This window comes from Scyliorhinus torazame, chromosome 13 (assembly GCF_047496885.1).
Source record: "Scyliorhinus torazame isolate Kashiwa2021f chromosome 13, sScyTor2.1, whole genome shotgun sequence".
In the NCBI taxonomy this organism is placed as follows: Eukaryota; Metazoa; Chordata; class Chondrichthyes; order Carcharhiniformes; family Scyliorhinidae; genus Scyliorhinus; species Scyliorhinus torazame.
Window position 1 is genome coordinate 13,512,433 of NC_092719.1, and position 19,297 is coordinate 13,531,729.

Here is a 19,297-nt window from a genome sequence, read left to right on the forward strand (position 1 = left end):
TGGTAATGTTTTCCCGTCCCCTCAATGTTTTCCCTTTCCTCCCAAGGGCACTGAATGTAGGTGGATGCAGTCCCTTGCGGTTAACTACGAACAGAAGCAATCGGAGCAAGAGTGGATCAGCCTGCTCCGTTTTTCCCACCCACTCCACATTTCACTTGATTAGAGATCAAGAACCTGTCTATTCCAGCCTTGAATATATTCAGCAACGGAGCTTTCACAACGCCAGGCACTGAGAGGATGCAAAAAGAGAAACAACCCTTTGAGTGAAGGACATTCTCCTCATCTCAGTCCTAAATAATCAGCCTCCTTTCCTGAGACTGTACTCCTGTGTTCTAGATTCCCTCATTGGGGAAGCAACCTCTCCGTATCCACCCTGTCAAGCCCCTTCACTATCTTACCTGTCCAATTGCCATCCGTGAATCGATTGTCATAAAAACCCATCACGAGCAATTAGGGATGGGCAATAAATGATAGTCCAACCATGATACCCACACACCCAATGAACATTTTTTTTTTTTTTTGCTGGACAGATTAGATGGAGGGCGGATGTTTTCTTCTCTATTGGGGAGTCTAGAACCAGGGGACACAGTCTCAGGAGATGGGGTAGACCTTTTAGGACTGAGATTAAGAAAGGTTTCTTCCCTCCAAGGGTGGTAAACCTGTGGAATTCTCTACCGCAGAAGGCTGTGGAGGCCAAGTCACTGCATGTTTTCAAGAAAGAGATAGATCATTTTGAGATAGATAATCTTTCAGATTTTAATGATATCGAGAAGGCAGGAACATGGCATTGAGATCAGAGAACTCCTACAGGGCGCAAAGAGGCCATTCGGCCCATCGTGTCTGCACCGACCCTCCAAAAAAGCACTCTATCCCTCCAACCCCACCTAACCTGGACACCTAAGGAGCTATTCAGCATGGCCAATCCACATGACCTGCACATCTTTGGACTGTGGGAGGAAACCGGAGCACCAGGAGGAAACCCACACAGACACGGGGAGAATGTGCAGACGCCACACAGACAGGTCACCCGAGGTTGGAATTGAACCTGGGTCCCTGCCGTTGTGAGCAGTAGCACTCTCCTCTCTGCCACCATGCCGTGTTGATTGATGATCAGCCATGATCCTATTGAATGGTGGTGCAGGTTCGAGGGGGCAAATGGCCTCCTCCGAGTTCCTATGTTTCTAACACTCTTCTTTCTATCCCTATATTTCCTGAACACCTTAGTTCCCAGTCCTATGTTTTATTTCAGTCTCTGTTGTCACCAGAACATCATGGGCCGGACTTTACATCCCCCTGCCAGATGTGTTTTCAGTGGGACGGGGTCATGTAAAATAGGGTAGGTGTCAACCCCACAATCTCGCCAAAACCTGCCGCGTACCCACCATACTTAAATAAACATTCAAGGGTCAATTGAGCTTGCTAACCATCAAATTGATCCCAATAATACGCTGCCCATGCTACAATCGGTTGGCATGGGAGTGGGCAGGTTGTTTTTTTGATAACAATTTTTTAAAAGGGCGTGAAGAAAGAAAAGGGTACTATTTCTGGGGGTGCCTTTTGTGCGTCGGGGTGCAGCCCCACTCGTTTCTTCCTACTCACCTCAGTAAAACGCAACATCCCCACCCATCTCCCCCGATCCCAACCTGCCCAAACACTCCATGCCCAAGACCTTGGACTTGCCTTTCTCTACGATCCAATCGGACTGGCCAGCAGCTTAGCGTGACTTCTTCCCTGGTGAGGGGCAGAATGTCCACTGAAAGGCTAAATCTATTCAGCCAGCCCACAGCACATTATGCCCATGGAGTGGGCTGGCATGGGGTAAGTCAACTCAACACCAACTTTGCTTACAGTGGAGTGGGAGGTCATGTTCCTTCTCTTCTCTCTTTCCCCCCCCCCACCCGGCCCAATAATATGATGCCCCACAATACTATGTGGCTGCAGCTCACCAACATTATTTTCCACTTTTCGTACATTTACGTGAACCCTTTCTCAGTACTTTTCCCCTTCAACCTAGACCAGAGGCACTATAGTGTTGTGTTTCCCACCCAATAATTCAGAAGCAGGATGCAGGCTGCTTAGTACAAGGGCAGAACATAAGTAAATTGTGACCTTTGTGTACCCTAAACATGGGATTAGTCAGGAGGGACTGGTCAAACCTTACTCATTTTAACTTCAGGGAATAGTGATTTAAAAGAGGCTGGGAGATGGCCACTGAAGCGGACAGTATAACTGGACTTGAGACAATTACTTTTCACTGTACCTTGGTACACGTGACAACAAGCAAAATCCAAATCCAATCCAAAATTAAAAATGAGTTTTTGAAGATGGATAATGTAGGGTTAATTATGAGGAAAAGATGGACTTCTAAGACTTAATGGCTTTCCCTGTGCCTAAAACACATGTACACTTATTTCCTCATCTGTCGAGATGTACTCTTGATATTGAGATGTCCTCTTGATGTGGACATGCAGGTGGAGGAACCACACATTCCTCTAGTGCTCTAGACATTGCTGTTGTCTTTCATGAATTAGTCAAGATGTGAGACAATTCATAAAATGTCCCAGGTGGCACTCAGCCCTGATCTACCGTTGATCCTATGAATGCACAATGATTCACTTGCATCCACATTTTGTCTTCTCATACTTTTGAGGTATCTGACTAGATATTTTGTTTCTACGTGGAGCACGCATGCTCCATCACAAGCCAGGTTCTAGATGCGTAGGCCAGTGCACAAAGCTGACCTTAATGCGGTCTCAGTGGGCAAACGCACTCAGTAAAACATACAAAACATTAGATCACCCTTATTTCACACTTAACAGTTCCTTCCGCATTTGGTCAAGTTTTCATGCCTCAGGCAATAGTTGTGAAATTTAACTTCAAATAGGTTTCCCTCACTGGACAGAACCTCGCGATGTATTTGTCGAACTCTTCAACAGATGCAACCTTGTGATAATGAAGAAGGGCAGTCGAGTCTTAACTGAGTCTAATGGATTCCTGCGGAAAATAATTATGTTGGCTTGACCTGGTGCCCTTTGCATGGAACTGATGAATCTTTTAATTCCACATTTGACTACTGGATTCAAACGTTGTCTGTCACTGAGACCCAGAACTGCAAGTGGAACCATGTGAGAGCAGAAACCTTGACTTCTGTGATTGAGGGACCCTCTCATTTATCTTGAATCCCTTTCAGAAAGAATTTTGTGGTCTTTGACACAATACATTTTAAAATGTTTGATAATATTGCAGCTTCTAAAACAAATGACGCTCAAAAAACAGTTTTCAAGTAATAGTAATTATAGATTAAGTTGTCATCAAATTCATAATGAGTATGCTTATGAATTTTCAGACTGTAATTAAATACCATATGTTGACATTAACAAACAGGAAGCTGGCTAATTAAATGAGACACTTTGGAGGCTGTTTCTACAATGACTGATTACTCATTGGATTTGCACCAGCCTTTGTATCAAAGGGTTTTAGGGGAAGGAGGCAATGTGGAAGAGGTGAATGCCATTTTCATCAATCCACTGATTGCAAGCAACGCAGACAGTATCCATCATTTCATGTGTCAACAGAGAGGTTAAAACCTTTGCCAATAACTCTGTGGTTGGCATGGATCGTTCCCATGACTCAGTTGGCAAGGGCACTTCCCAGTTTGCAACTGAGCCATGTAGGTGAGTATTGCCACACGCGTTCAATCCCTGCTCTATGCTAAGCTGGCTGATGTAACCAAAGTGATGATACAGGACATTTATCAGAAGCCCTGGAGATAATCAAAATTCAGCCAGAAATCCTGCCTCCGACTTGCCAATAGGAAGCTTGAATTTTGAAACGCTGAAAATTCGAAGAGAAAATGAAGACTAAAGGAGATACAGAAATCCACAGGCTTGAAGCCTTGAGAAATGCTGAAAGAACGATACGAGTGTTGATTCAACGCTGCGAGTTGAGTGGCAGAACATCAATTCCCCACGAACCGTTTTTCTTACGCTGAAGGACTATCAGACACTTTTAATCCTGTTGATGGGATCTAGTTGAATTGTTAGCAGTCAATTGGATAAAACATTAAATTCAGCACTGCCTTTAAGATAACATATATGTCCCGAGAATATAATTTTGTGATTCTCTGGTGTTGGTCATTTGCCTAGGATTCGATTCAAACAGCAATTCACCATGTGGAGTGCATGAAGCTCTTTGAGATGTTTCAATTTCAAAGGCACTATATAAATGCAATATTACTACTGTACAAAGCTAAAGCTTAGGAGCCACTGGGACCACATTTGGAATAATGTTACAGCTGTCTTTTATTTTGGGGAATGTGTTCTTGCTCCCTGATCACTTTGTTATTATAAAAGCAACTGAGAGGGTTTTAATTTGCTTATCGACTGATAGGCATAATAATAATCTAATAATCTTTATTAGTGTCACAAGTGGACGGCACAGTGGTTAGCACTGCTGCCTCACTGCTCCAGGGTCACGGATTCATTTCCGGCCTCGGGTGACTGTGTGGAGTCTGCACTTTCTCCCCGTGTCTGCGTGAGTTTCCTCCGGTGCTCCGCAGTCCAAAGATATGCAGGTTGGGTGGATTGGCCATGCTAAATTGCCCCTCTGTGTGCAAAAGATTAGGTTGGGTTACGGGGATAGGGTGGAGGTGTGGGCTCAAGTAGGGTGCTCTTTCCAAGAGCCGGTGCAGACTCGATGGGCCGAATGGCCTCCTTCTCACTCTAAATTCTATGATTCTAAGTAGGCTTACATTTACACTGCAATGCAGTTACTGTGAAAATCCCCTAGTCGCCACACTCGGGCGCCTGTTCGGGTACACAGAGGGAGAATTCAGAATGTCCAATTCACCTAACAGCACGTCTTTCGGGACTTGTGGGAGGAAACCGGAGTGTCCTTCAATCTACATGGAGACGTGAAAGCTGTAAGCAACATTTTTGTATCATAGCACTCCATTCCTAATTATGAAATAGTCAACTAACTAGAATATTCTTCAGTACGCAAGAGAGTAAGATCACAAGCAGGAGAAGGTGGCTTTCTTCGTGGATGCATGGAGCTCTGAATTCGGAAATGGATTTCAACAAATTTGAATACGAGGGAGAATATTTGAGTTAATATCCAGCCCAAAAAATGAATGGGAGCTGTTGTCAATTTACGAAAAGGCAGCCTTGAATCACAAGTGAAGTGACAGGAGATTTTATCCTAGAATTTGACTGGATTTGTGATGTCGTGTTAGCCTAGCCAGTCAGATTATCATGCCCAATGTTCTCACTGGGGTCCATAATCTCAGATAAAGCTGTGGGTGAAGTTCTATGGCAGCTGTAAAGCTCCCATTTGTGGCTGAGATTAGCTGATTTATGCCAACGTGGTTGATGTTATTCAGTTCTCGAGTTAGCAGGGTGATGAGAGTAACTGGTCCAAGATCACAAAATTGATTTGAATGAAGGACTATTCACTCACCTTGATTGTGTCTCCTCTGACCGGACTTCAATGGCAGGTTTTATTTGATAATCACTCCTGTGAAGCACCTTAGGTCATCTTACTAATTGATGACCTAAATAATCAATTAGTCATCAAGACTAAATAAATGCAAGCTTTCTTTTCAGCACACTGTGGCCTCATCATGAACTATCTACAGGATGCGCTTTAGCAAATCAACCTTACCTTATCTACACCCCTCTGCTGCTCCTTAACCTCTCTCATGAAGGATGACAAGAGCAGCAATATCATGGTCCACGTCTAACGCTATGCGAACTTAGGCATACCCATTCCATTTATCACCGTGGTTTCCTAACGCCATCCACCCACTCACTCGAGTGGATATGGTGAAGACCCATTCATATATTCTCAGGTCATCTAAGCAGATGGGTATAAATGTGTCCATGCCCACGTCTCAAGAACAAATAATTTGGAACAGCACTTTTGCAGATTGCCAGTGAAGAATTACACCTCTAACAGTTCAACACTTCCTCAGGGCATTTATGAAAATTATCATTAGCAGTAGGTCTGAATCACTGGCAGAATTCTGGTGGATATAAGCCATTTGCAGCAATCGGCAATATCCCTCGTGAATCCTGCGAGGTTCAGGTCAGGAAATTACAAAGGGAGCTGAAGGAGAGAAGCGTTCTCTGTCTCTTTCATTTCTGTGCCTAGATTACTGATGTCTCCCGCAAGCATTCTCAGCCCACTGCCTAGCTTGTGATCAAAATTTACCAGCTTGCAGCAAACTAAAGACGTTCTGGTTTGTAACACTTAAGTGCCCATGTTGGTTAAGAAACTCCATAAAACCTACCTGTTTGACCAAGCTTTAAGTCAGCTGTCCTAATATCTCCTTATGGGCTCAGTGTCAAATTTTGCTTGATAAGTCCCCCCCCCCCCCCCCCCCCCCCCCATCCCGTGAAGCACCTTTAATGTGCTTTGTTATTGTTTATAGAATCATAGAGTTTACAGTGCAGAAGGAGGCCATTCGGCCCATCGAGCCTGCACCGGCTCTTGGAAACAGCACCCAAGTCCATGCCTCCACCCGATCCCTGTAACCCAGTAACCCCACCTAACCTTTTTGGGCAATTTATCATGGCTGAGACAGTGACCCAAGCTGGGAATCAAACCTGGAACCCAGGAGCTGTGAATCAACTGTGCTAACCACTGTGCTACCGTGCTGCCCTCTGTTCCTCTCCCCCTTTCCACCTCTCCTGAAGGCGCTGACTCATATCGGTGTTTTCTTTTTTTAAAATTTAGAATCATAGAATTTACAGTGCAGAAGGAGACCGTTTGGCCCATCGAGCCTGCACCGGCCCTTGGAAAGAGCACCCTACTTAAGCCCACACTTCCACCCTATCCCCATAACCACACCTAACCTTTTGGACACTAAGGGGCAATTTTTTTCCAATTAAGGTGCTATTTAGCGTGGCCAATCCACCTACCTGCACATCTTTAGGTTGTGGGGTTGAGACCCACACAAAGACGGGGAGAATGTGCAAACGCCACACGGACAAGTGACCCGGGGCCGGGATTGAACCCAGGTCCTTGACACTGTGAGGCAGCAGTGCTAACCGCTGCGCCACTGGGCCGCCCCTTATCGGTGTTTAAGACAAATGACAGCAACTCTCTGGTGTCCTGTTCCAGTGACCTTTCCTCCAGCTGAAGCTTTTAATCCCCTTTCAATACTTTGCATGAAGTGCAGAGACGTTGCCATTGGGACCAATCACAACCTATCATCAGTGGAGATGGCAGGCAAAATGCACCCATTAAAACCATTATTGATGTTCTTCAAGTTGAATACTTTCTTGTCAGATAAGGGTATTAAAGGCTATGGAGTCGAGGTGGGTGGCTGAGATTAAGGTATAGGTCAACCGTGATCTAACTGCATTGCCAGACAGGCCCAAGGGGTCTCCCTCTCTTCCTATATTCCGATGTACTTGGAGCCTGGAATCAGTCCTACTCACAGGAGCTGGACAACAGAAAGTGTTCACATTCAGGATCAACAGACAAGCTCAACAATTAGAGGGCTAACAAGCTCATCCATTACCAAGTCCTCAAAGCCCCAGGACACAGATGCTCAAAACAACGATAGGCAGGGCGGCACGGCGGCGCAGTGGGTTAGCCCTGATGCCTCACGGCGCCGAGGTCCCAAGTTCGATCCCGGCTCTGGGTCACTGTCCGTGTGGAGTTTGCACATTCTCCCTGTGTCTGTGTGGATTTCGCCCCCACAACTCAAAGATGTGCAGGGTAGGTGGATTGGCCACGCTAAATTGCCCTTTAATTGGTAATAAATGAATTGGGTACTCTAATTTTAAAAAAGAAAAAAAAAAAAACTGCAGGCAATGGAGCCAATTCACGGCGTTCTGTGGTACAAAGTTGGAGTGGAGCAGTACCTCAGTGTTTATACAGACGTATGGAACAGCCAAAACCTGGTAACTAATGACTGGATTTACCATATCAATCGGGGAACATTATTTTTTGGGTTACAAAAATAGCAAACATCCATCATTTTGAGATAAATTTCAGGGTTTTTTTTGTGTTCTTAAAATTCAACCGTGAGGAACAAAATTCTCACTGTTTGAAAAATGTTGATTAGCTGATGACACCATCTGCTCTGGAAATAGAATAATGAGCTTGAGGCTAATGACAGTTTTCTCACTCCAGTTCTGATCTGGACTGCGCTGAATCTGACTGGAAACCTAGTGTGTTTAAATATGCATGGGTTTTTTTTGTCCGTGTAGCTAGGTAGCTGCTGTCAGTTGAACCCTGAGGTGGTGCCAATTTAGTTTGTTCGTTTGCAACAGTGACACAGATCCATGGCGATAAAGGCGTGATCCTAAATTTCCAATGAAGGCCTATGACTACACGCTGTTTATTAAAACTCCAGGGAACTAACTTCCTTTTGGATACTGTGTTGCAACACCATTGAGGAATTTAAGTGTGCAGGTTCTGCCATTCGCGTTTCCTGGTGAAAATCATTCTGTTAAACAGTTCACAACATGTGCCTTTTGATGGCTTAATTTACAGTCAATTTGATTTCCATTTTATTGAGTGTTTGTGGTTGTAAAATGCAACAATCCAGATGCACATTATTAAACACTTAAGCATTTGGAATATGACGTATGTCAGCCTGCGTGCTTGCATTAATTCATAAAGAATATTATTGTAAAACTGATGGCAGGCTGTTGAACGGAAGGGCATTGTTCATTTCACTTCTAATTACCTTTTGTTGAAGCCGGATCTATATCCAAGGGGCGGGTGGGTGGGTGGGGGGGGGGGGGGGGGGGGTAGTGGTGGCAACATGCATTTTTCACAATTTGATTTGTTATTCAAACTAATACTCAGCCGTAAGCTCATTCGGAGGGAGATTTAAAAAATAATACTCTTGTCTAGGGGCTGTAACTGATATCAGCGCCACCTCGTACCGTCTCACCTCAGTGCCGATTGCATGAGCGAAATGTTGCTCTCTGGAGAAGGTGACCAAACATTACAATTAATTCCCTCCTGCTTTTTCTTCTTTTCTTGTCCCTTCCAGCTGTGGAAGATCGAAAGTTGTTCATAGGGATGGTTTCGAAAAAGTGTAACGAGAACGATATCAGAGTGATGTTCTCCACATTCGGGCAGATAGAGGAATGCCGAATTCTACGAGGACCTGATGGGTTGAGTCGAGGCAAGTGTGCAATCCATCCTGTCTGTTGTTTCCCTGTGCTAATTGGAACCATCTGTCACAGGCAGTGAAGTAGAATGGTGCATCTTCCATTCAAAACGTTACATATCAATATATCTCCTCCAGCATAATGTTAACTCTCTAAACTCCTCCAGTAAGATATTTTAAGCCCATGATGCTGATACATTAATCACTGGATTCTATCTCATGCCATTCTCTTCAGTCATTTTATCATTAAACCTTGACTCCTGCCATGGCAGTGTTTCAAAAGGCAACCAGAAAATAATTTTTTTACTCTTATTACCAAGTGGTTTTAGTCCTATTAAAGTTCCCCAATTGTGACAAGGTTGATAACCTTCAATCTTGTCACCAGTAGTTATTTAATTTAAGTTTTGAAATGTTTCAAAACCATCTTGTTCTGTTGGACACAGGAGACTAGGTTTAGCCGTCTGAGATTGCAGTAGCAATTTAGTGTTACAAAGGGGGAAATAAATCTTGAAGTTGAGGAGGAAATGAATTTGCAAATACTTTTATGAATATCAGACAAGACCACAATGCTTTGGAGATTAGGGCCTCAGTTCTAACTCTTCCCTCGACCCTCCCCCACCCACAGAGGGAAACTGGACAAGATGCAATGACCTAATTGTAGGCAAGGCTGCACTGACTTCACCAAGGGTGCTTAGCAAGCCACTTCATACATTGCGGAAGGGATTCACCCAAAGATTCATGATGGGTTTGAAAGATGTTTACCACCTCCTCCTCCCCCCCCCCCCCCCCCCCCCCCACACACACACATTGTGTCATGTGCTTGTAACCAAGAGAACACAATCGTTTACCTAACCATTTTCCGCAAAGTCCTCCTCTTAATCGCCAGCTCATCTCCTCGCTGCCCTCATTAATTAAAACTCACAAAATAACATTTGAGCTGTTTTCCCATACTCCCACCGAGAGCAGCATCATGGGCTTGAAAAGATTGCCCCACCCCAAACACATGTCCAGCCTAGTTAGATCACGCAGGGATGGAGAGAGTGACTGTATTGAAATCAAACAGATATTTGAAGAAATGTCTGACGTTATTATATAAAAATGCACTGAGGAACTCCCCCACCCTCCAGCATTGGAATCTTCAGGCCTTGAAAGTAGAAGTTTTTGGGAAGGCAGAATAAAAACATAAACTCCAGGAGCGTGTGGCGATATATTACTGTAAGTACACAAAGGGTTAATGTACATACACTACACCTAGCGAGACACTAGAGGGAGCACCAGAGACATGACACACAGACAATCAACCAATAGGTCAATAAGATAGGACACGACCAATGGGCAGTCACGATACACACAGAGATGACACTACCACAGGAGGGCATTACACCAACCCATATAAAAGGGCACATCACACATGCTCAGTCCCTTTCCAGTGGAGACTCTCAGTGAGTACAGACACAGGGTTGATTGAACATCACTCCCACCACATGGATTGTAGCAGACTAGTTAGTCAGTCTGAGTAGCCATAGCAGGATTTACAGTAGCGTCGAATCCAAGTAGGAGAATTGTTAATAGTTTAATAAACGTGTTAAAGCAATCTCCAAGTCTGAACCTTCCTTTGTCAGAGTGCACATCAAGGAAGCAGCTTATGGCACGACAAGAGCATAACAAAACAGAACGTAGGGGTAATTATTTTCAGAGCCTCTCTGTGTTGGATTCCACACCATGCCCCTCCACCACCCACCATACAGAATGATCATCGCGGAGTATAAATTGTGTCCTCCATTCACCCACTCCCCATTCATCCCTGCAGCCTCAACAATTTTTCTGACGTCAGACATTGTAACAGCGGGAACGACCAATCTCAGTTTAGCACAGCGCACATTTATACAGCCCGGTTAAGTTGCGGAAGAGGGAGAGATGTGAGGTGGATGGTTTGGGCACGGGGTGAGGTGGGGTAGGTCGGACCTGGGATTACATTGATTATTAAGGCCTTACTAGGTTCTGGGCTCAACTTGTAAACTTCAGTAAGCAAATCTATGACTCCTGTCAATACAGGTAGAAAGGAGGCAGTCTGAGAGAGAATTCTCCGGCCATCGCACTTGCTGCAGGGACCCCCTCCTCAAAATGTTTCTGCACATCCCCTCCCTCCAGTCGCTGCAGTGCATTTGCAGCATTTTCTGCTTTTGTCTCCCTTTATCTGCATCTCATTTACTCGAGCTCTCGGGGTCTGTCTTTGCTGCTTACTCTTGGTTTCCGATGGACCAAAGGTAGGAGGAAAATAATAAAGCACTAAATTAAATGAAAAATAATAGCACAGACTGAGGTTTAGAATAAACATTGTTCAGACACAGACCCTGTGTCATTACTCCAAGAGAAGGCTGAGCCCATTTAATCACCAATTTATCCTAGATTAAAAACGACAGACTAGTTACCTTTTCTTGTTTAAATGGAGTTTATCAGGTTACGGCTGTGTATTCCCAAACAGCTACAACCCCACCAGGGTGACACCAAATCCGTGTGGATTCTGCCCGTTTCCCTGTTAACTTTTATCGAGCCCAACGTCGCAGCGTTACCTCTTTTTTTATTATTTTTTCTGTTCCCCTCTCTTAAATCATGCGGGTAGTTTAACATTCACGTAAAAGATAGACTTCTTCTGATCTAGATGACAGAGGTAATAGATGTGTTAGAAAGTGCGCTCTTTGACAGCAAGGAAAGTGGTTTGCCTCTGATCATGTCAGACAGACGGAAATTACATTCTGTAGCCTTACCGTGGGCACAGATAGTCTTTATCAGGTTGGAGGAAATGCAGAAACTAATGCATGATTGCAAATTTAAAAAAAAATTAAGGTGACAACTGTTCTTTCCATTAGCCCATTCTTGCCGGCCGGAAGATAACCAACACTGAATATTTAGCAGGGCAGACTCTTATGTTGGCCCCATCCGTGTACGCTTCCACCCTTGACAAGGATGCTTTATCAGTTGTCGAGAGCAACATAGGGAGCTCAAGAAAAGATAAAGCTGACAATTGTAACTTTATTGTCAGTTCCTCCCAGGTACTCTGAAGCATATAAATTTTTCTTCCACGCACACACGAGGGAGGGAGTCCTGTAGTATTTTTAAATTTCACTAGTGAGATTAATTTTCAGGAAAATTTGAACCGGGGTGGATGGAGGTGTTAAAAACCTATTTGAGCCCGTTCCCGTTGATAACTTTTACATACAGCCTAGATAGAATTAACTAGGACACATTTATTTTTTATAAATTTAGAGTACCCAATTCATTTTTTCCAATTAAGGGGCAATTTAGCGTGGCCAATCCACCTACCCTGCACATCTTTGGGTTCTGGGAGCGAAACCCACGCAAACACGGGGAGAATGTGCAAACTCCACACGGGCAGTGACCCAGAGCCGGGATTGAACCTGGGACCTCGGCGCTGTGAGGCAGCAGAGCTAACCCACTGCGCCACCGTGCTGAGGACACATTTATTGAGGCTTCCTCCAGCTCCCCATTACTCCCCCTCCAAATTGTGCCGTGAGAAACAGGGGATTTGTGTTTAGAGTATTGGCCATCTGTCCTCCCATGCATGGGCCACTGACCTGCCATTTCTCCAAAAATGGGCATCGATTTTAGCACTAAAATAAAATCAAAGTGAATAAAAATTTCAATTTCTGCTCCTTGTTAAAAGTTTGAAGGATGGCATCTGTCTGAGGCCAGCCTCTGTGGATCGTCCACGGTGGGGGCTCCCTGTGCAGATGTGAGAAGCACCTTCTCGTTCCTTCAAAGCTTCACCTGCAAGCAGGCTTCCTAATAAAGAATTGTTTGGTCTATTTTCTCGGTTCCCCCATTATCCAAATATAAGAAAGGCGTAGCCCCAGGGCTTACTGTGTAATCAGCAGTCCGTCTGTCAACCCGAACCAACTGTGCCCAAGGCTTGGGCATCTCATTTGGGTCGTCACCAAATTTCATAATTGGTTCTCTGTCTTGCTTCAGAAGAGAAGCCAGCTAGGAATTGCGTTTGTCTCCAAGTCTACATAGAACAAAGAACAAAGACAAATTACAGCACAGGAATAGGACCTTCGGCCCTCCAAGCCTGCGCCGATCCAGATCCTCTATCTAAAACTGTCACCTATTTTCTAAGGATCTGTATCCCTCTGCTCTCTGCCCATTCATGTATCTGTCTAGATACATCTTAAATGACGCTATCGTGCCCGCCTCTACCACCTCCGCCGGCAATGCGTTCCAGGCACCCACCACCCTCTGCGTAAAGAACTTTCCACGCATATCTCCCTTAAACTTTTCCCCTCTCACCTTGAACTCGTGACCCCTAGTAATTGAGTGCCCCACTCTGGGGAAAAAGCTTCTTGCTATCCACACTGTCTATACCTCTCATGATTTTGGAGACCTCAATGAGGTTCCCCCTCAACCTCCGTCTTTCTAATGAAAATAATCCTAATCTACTCAACCTCTCTTCATAGCTAGCGCCCTCCATACCAGGCAACATCCTGGTGAACCTCCTCTGCACCTTCTCCAAAGCATCCACATCCTTTTGGTAATTTGACGACCAGAACTGAACGCAGTATTCCAAATGTGACCGAACCAAAGTCTTATACAACTGTAACATGACCTGCCAACTCTTGTACTCAATACCCCTTCCGATGAAGGAAAGCATGGCGTATGCCTTCTTGACCACTCTATCGACCTGCGCAGCCACCTTCAGGGTACAATGGACCTGAACACCCAGATCTCTCTGTACATCAATTTTCCCCAGGCCTTTTTCATTTACCGTATAGTTCGCTCTTGAATTGGATCTTCCAAAATGCATCACCTCGCATTTGCCCGGATTGAACTCCATCTGCCATTTCTCCGCCCAACTCTCCAATCTATCTATATTCCGCTGTATTCTCTGACAGTCCCCTTCACTATCTGCTACTCCACCAATCTTAGTGTCATCTGCAAACTTGCTAATCAGACCACCTGTACCTTCCTCCAGATCATTTATGTATATCACAAACAACAGTGGACCCAGCACGGATCCCTGTGGAACACCATTGGTCACAGTTCTCCATTTTGAGAAACTCCCTTCCACTACTACTCTCTGTCTCCTGTTGCCCAGCCAGTTCTTTATCCATCTAGCTAGTACACCCTGAACCCCATGAGACTTCACTTTCTCCATCAGCCTACCATGGGGAACCTCATCAAATGCCTTACTGAAGTCCATGTACATGACATCTACAGCCCTTCCCTCATCAATCAACTTTGTCACTTCCTCAAAGAATTCTATGAAGTTGATAAGACATGACCTTCCCTGCACAAAACCATGTTGCCTATCACTGATAAGCCCATTTTCTTCCAAATGGGAATAGATCCTATCCCTCAGTATCTTCTCCAGCAGCTTCCCTACCACTGACGTCAGGCTCAACGGTCTATAATTACCTGGATTATCCCTGCTACCTTTCTTAAACAAAGGGACAACATTAGCAATTCTCCAGTCCTCCGGTACCTCACCCGTGTTCAAGGATGCTGCAAAGATATCTGTTAAGGCCCCAGCTATTTCCTCTCTCACTTCCCTCAGTAACCTGGGATAGATCCCATCTGGACCTGGGGACTTGTCCACCTTAATGCCTTTTAGAATACCCAACACATCTTCCCTCTTTATGCTGACTTCACCCAGAGTAATCAAACATCTATCCCTAACCTAAACATCCATCATGTCCCTCTCCTCGGTGAATACCGATGCAAAGTACTCGTTAAGAATCTCACCCATTTTCTCTGACTCCACGCATAACTTTCCTCCTTTGTCCTTGAGTGGGCCAACCCTTTCTCTAGTTACCCTCTTGCTCCTTATATATGAATAAAAGGCTTTGGGATTTCCTTAACCCTGTTTGCTAAAGATATTTCATGACCCCTTTTAGCCCTCTTGATTCCTCGTTTCAGATTGCTCCTACAGGTAGGGAATATACAGTGAATGGTAGAACCCTCAAGAGTATTGAAAGTCAGAGAGATCTAGGAGTACAGGTCCACAGGTCACTGAAAGGGGCAACACAGGTGGAGAAGGTAGTCAAGAAGGCAAACGGCATGCTTGCCTTCATTGGCCGGAGCATTGAGTATAAGAATTGGCAAGTCATGTTGCAGCTGTATAGAACCTTAGTTAGGCCACACTTGGAGTATAGTGTTCAATTCTGGTCGCCACACTACCAGAAGGATGTGGAGGCTTTTGAGAGGGTGCAGAAGAGATTTACCAGGATGGAGGGCATTAGCTATGAGGAGCACTTGAATAAACTTGGTTTGTTCTCACTGGAACGACGGAGGTTGAGGGGCGACCTGATAGAGGTCTACAAAATTATGAGGGGCATAGACAGAGTGGATAGTCAGAGGCTTTTCCCCAGGGTAGAGGGGTCAATTACTAGGGGGCATAGATTTAAGGTGAGAGGGGCAAGGTTTAGAGTAGATGTACGAGGCAAGTTTTTTTACACAGAGGGTAGTGGGTGCCTGGAACTCGCTACCGGAGGAGGTGGTGGAAGCAGGGACGATAGTGACATTTAAGGGGCATCTTGACAAATACATAAATAGGATGGGAATAGAGGGATACGGACCCAGGAAGTGTAGAAGATTGTAGTTTAGTCGGGCAGCATGGTCGGCACAGGCTTGGAGGGCCGAAGGGCCTGTTCCTGTGCTGTACATTTCTTTGTTCTTTGTACATTCCCGATATTCTTCCAAAGCTTCGTCTGTCTTCAGTCGCCTAGACCTTATGTATGCTTCCTTTTTCCTCTTAGCTAGTCTCACAATTTCACCTCTCATCCATGGTTCCCTAATCTTGCCATTTCTATCCCTCATTTTCACAGGGACATGCTCGACACCGGCTCGCTCCGCTCCATCACTCCATCATCTGTCTCTCTCGCTCTTCTTTCCCAATCTCTCTCTCTCTCTCTCACCCTGTCTGCCAATCCCTGATTCCACAAAGCTCTTAGATGGCAACTGTGAATACAGTCACCAGAGGTGAAGGTGGGAATGGTTTCACCGCATGGTCTGCAGTTATAGGGAAGCATCATGGCTTTGAAATTATTCAGCGCAATATCACTAGACAGACATAAAATTTCACTTTGGCTCAACAGAGTTGATAATCCATTAAAAATACAGGGCAGACAAACTTCTGGGCGGGATTCTCCGGCCACGCGCGCCTGGCGACCGGAGAATCCCGCCCGAGGTCAATGGACTCCTCCATTGTCCGCGTCTCGCCCGTGGCGACCTTGCGGGGCCGAGGAATCCAGCCCTCTGTTTTGTGTCTCAGGATTGCTTTAAAAAAAAAAAAAATTTTAATTATTTTTTTCCAATTAAGGGGCAATTTAGTGTGGCCAATCCACCTACCCTGCAGTGCTTTGGGTTGTGGTGGTGAGACCCACGCTGTCGCGGGGAGAATGTGCAAACTCCACACAGAGACAATGACCCGGGGCCGGGATCGAACCAGGGTCCTCGGTGCCACGAGGCAGCAGTGCTAACCACCGTGCTACCTGTGTCTCAGAATTGCTTACATTGAATAAAGAATAAATATCATATCATAGAATTTACAGTGCAGAAGGAGGCCATTCGGCCCATCGAGTCTGCACCGGCTCTTGGAAAGAGCACCCTACCCAAGGTCAACACCTCCACCCTATCCCGTAACCCAGCAACCCCACCCAACACTAAGGGCAATTTTGGACACTAAGGGCAATTTATCATGGCCAATCCAGCTAACCTGCACATCTTTGGACTGTGGGAGGAAACCGGAGCACCCGGAGGAAACCCACGCACACACGGGGAGGATGTGCAGACTCCGCACAGACAGTGACCCAAGCCGGAATCGAACCTGGGACCCTGGAGCTGTGAAGCATATGCCATGGCATTGGTTGAGCTTCAATAGGAAATATAGCCGCGAAACAGCCATTTAGCCTAACTAGTCAATACTGGTAATTATGCTCCATTGCAGTCTCCTCCCAACTTTTCTCACCTAAATCTACCATTGTAACCCTCTATTCCGTTCTCCATAAAATGTTTGCCCCTTAAATGCATCTATACCATTTTTTAAAAAAAATGAATTTATGGGATGTGGGCATCGCTGGTTAGGCCGGCATTTATTGCCCATCCCTAGTTGTCCTTCAGAAGGTGGTGATGAGCTGCCTTGTTGAACCACTGCAGTCCCTGAGGTGTAGGTATATCCGCAGTGCTGTTAGGGAGGGAATTCCAGGATTTTGGCCAGCAACAGTGAAGGAAAGGCGATATACTTCCAAGTCAGGGTGGTGAGTGACTTGGAAGGGACCTTCCAGGTGGTGGTGTCCCCCCAGGCATCTGCCGCTCTTGTCCTTCTAGATGGTAGTGGTCGTGGGTTTGGAAGGTGCTGCTTAAAGAGCCTTGGTGAATTCCTCATACTCACCACTCTTGGGATGAAGAGGTTTCTTTTGACATCCCAATTGGACGGTCTTGGGTTGTGTTGATGACCTCTTGTAATGCTCTGCCTCACAAGAGGAAGCAGTACCTCTGGATCTGCCCTGTGAAAACCTTACAGTTTCCAATGCCAGATACAATGAACCATCAGATAAACTGGGTCATTCAGAATTTCATTCTCCAGACTGCGCACCGCACGGACGCGCACACGCACGCACAATGAAGATAAGTAAAAGGATGATTGTTGGCAGATCTGAAAACTGAAAGATGAAAATCTCTCCCCCCCGCCCCCAGTTGAGAACCTTACTAAGAGTCCCAGCTGAGATATTAAATTGTCCTTCTTCTTTCAGCCACTGATTGACATGCAGTCATCCAGTAGGGAGAGTTACTGGCCTTGCTATGTAGAATTAACAGAAAATTCGACCCCACCCCATTACTGGAGCCCACCCCAGCCAAAGTGAAGCCACTGGGATGTGGCATTACAACAACAACAACTTGCATTTACATAATGTCTTTAGCATAGTACAACGTCCCAAAGCACTTTACGGGAGCAGAACGTGACACCGGGGTGCACAAGGAGAGATCAGAACAGCTGATCACAAACTTGCTCTCAAAGGGGCGGGTTTAAGGAACATTGTAAAGGAGGGGAAAGGGATAGCGAGGTGGGGAGGTTTAGGAAGGGAAGTCCACATGCTGAGGGCAAAATTGCGATGGTAAGTAGAATGATGGAAGCATGAGGGGAGAATTGGAGGAGCAGAGCACTCTCGATGGGCGGGGGGACTGGAGGAAGTTGGAGATAAGGAGCAGAGGAATTTGAAAATGAGGATGGGATTGAACCAGGAATCAATGCGGGTCAGCGAGCATACAGGCGATTACAAAGTGTTTTAAATTCTTTATTTGACGGTGAAGGGTAGATTGGATAAACCAGGTGACAGCTGTCCAATTTAGAAAGATGAAACAAAGGGAAATGTAAAACTAGTTGTATTAAACCAAGCAATAAAGTAAATCTGCCACAGGAATATCTTCCAAATGGGTCATTGATGATTTATAACCATGTTATACCATATGCAGCACAAATTTGAAAAGACGAAAATGCAAAGGAAAATATATTGTACAGTTAAATGGGATCTCAAGTTTCGCTTAAGCTCTTTCTGAATTCTGTTCCAATGTCAAATCGAACCTCAGACCCTCCTGTTGCCTCAGAGACCTGTCATTCCCCGATGTCACAGAACCCTCCGGTGAGACAAAGTCAGGTGTATATTTTTTGGGAAGAGAACATCACTTCTGCTCCGTTCTATTCTCAGCCTGACTTTGGGCATCTCAGCAATGGTGAGAACCCAGCCGTCACTTACCTCACACCCCTGAAAGAATGCACCATCGGAAACGTCACTCTGTGCAAAAATGTTAATCAACCGAAGGAAGCAGGAGGTGATTGTAATGTAACACATATATTGTATTTTGAATTGCTTATTTAATTCAAGGAAAAAGGCGCATTTTAGTTTTGCCTGCGATACAAAATTAAAGAACTAGTCTATTCCTCCTGGCCCAAACCCCCTCAGCCAACTCCATACAGAAGTGAGGTTTGAGAATCACTGTGGAAGGAACAACTGTGTGTGCAACGGCAGGCAGTGCAGTAGCTAACCGCATAACTGGGATCCATGTGCTCTTGCGGTTGTGCAGCACAGTGAGTTTTATGTCGTCTTTCCAGTGCGGCAGCTGTGTCTGTAAAATGGTGTGTCAACCTAC

At 45.3% G+C, this 19,297-nt stretch overlaps 1 protein-coding gene across 22 annotated transcripts in view; it reads left to right on the forward strand.

Annotated features, from left to right (window-relative positions):
• The window catches only part of celf2 (cugbp, Elav-like family member 2), a 1,037,523-nt gene that overhangs the window by 929,551 nt on the left and 88,675 nt on the right, over positions 1-19,297 (forward strand). For all 22 annotated transcript variants that reach the window (XM_072471059.1, XM_072471057.1, XM_072471058.1 and 19 more), the window contains one exon: positions 9,014-9,148. In XM_072471059.1, coding sequence (XP_072327160.1) covers positions 9,014-9,148 — 135 coding nt within the window. The remainder of the gene's footprint in view (positions 1-9,013; positions 9,149-19,297) is intronic.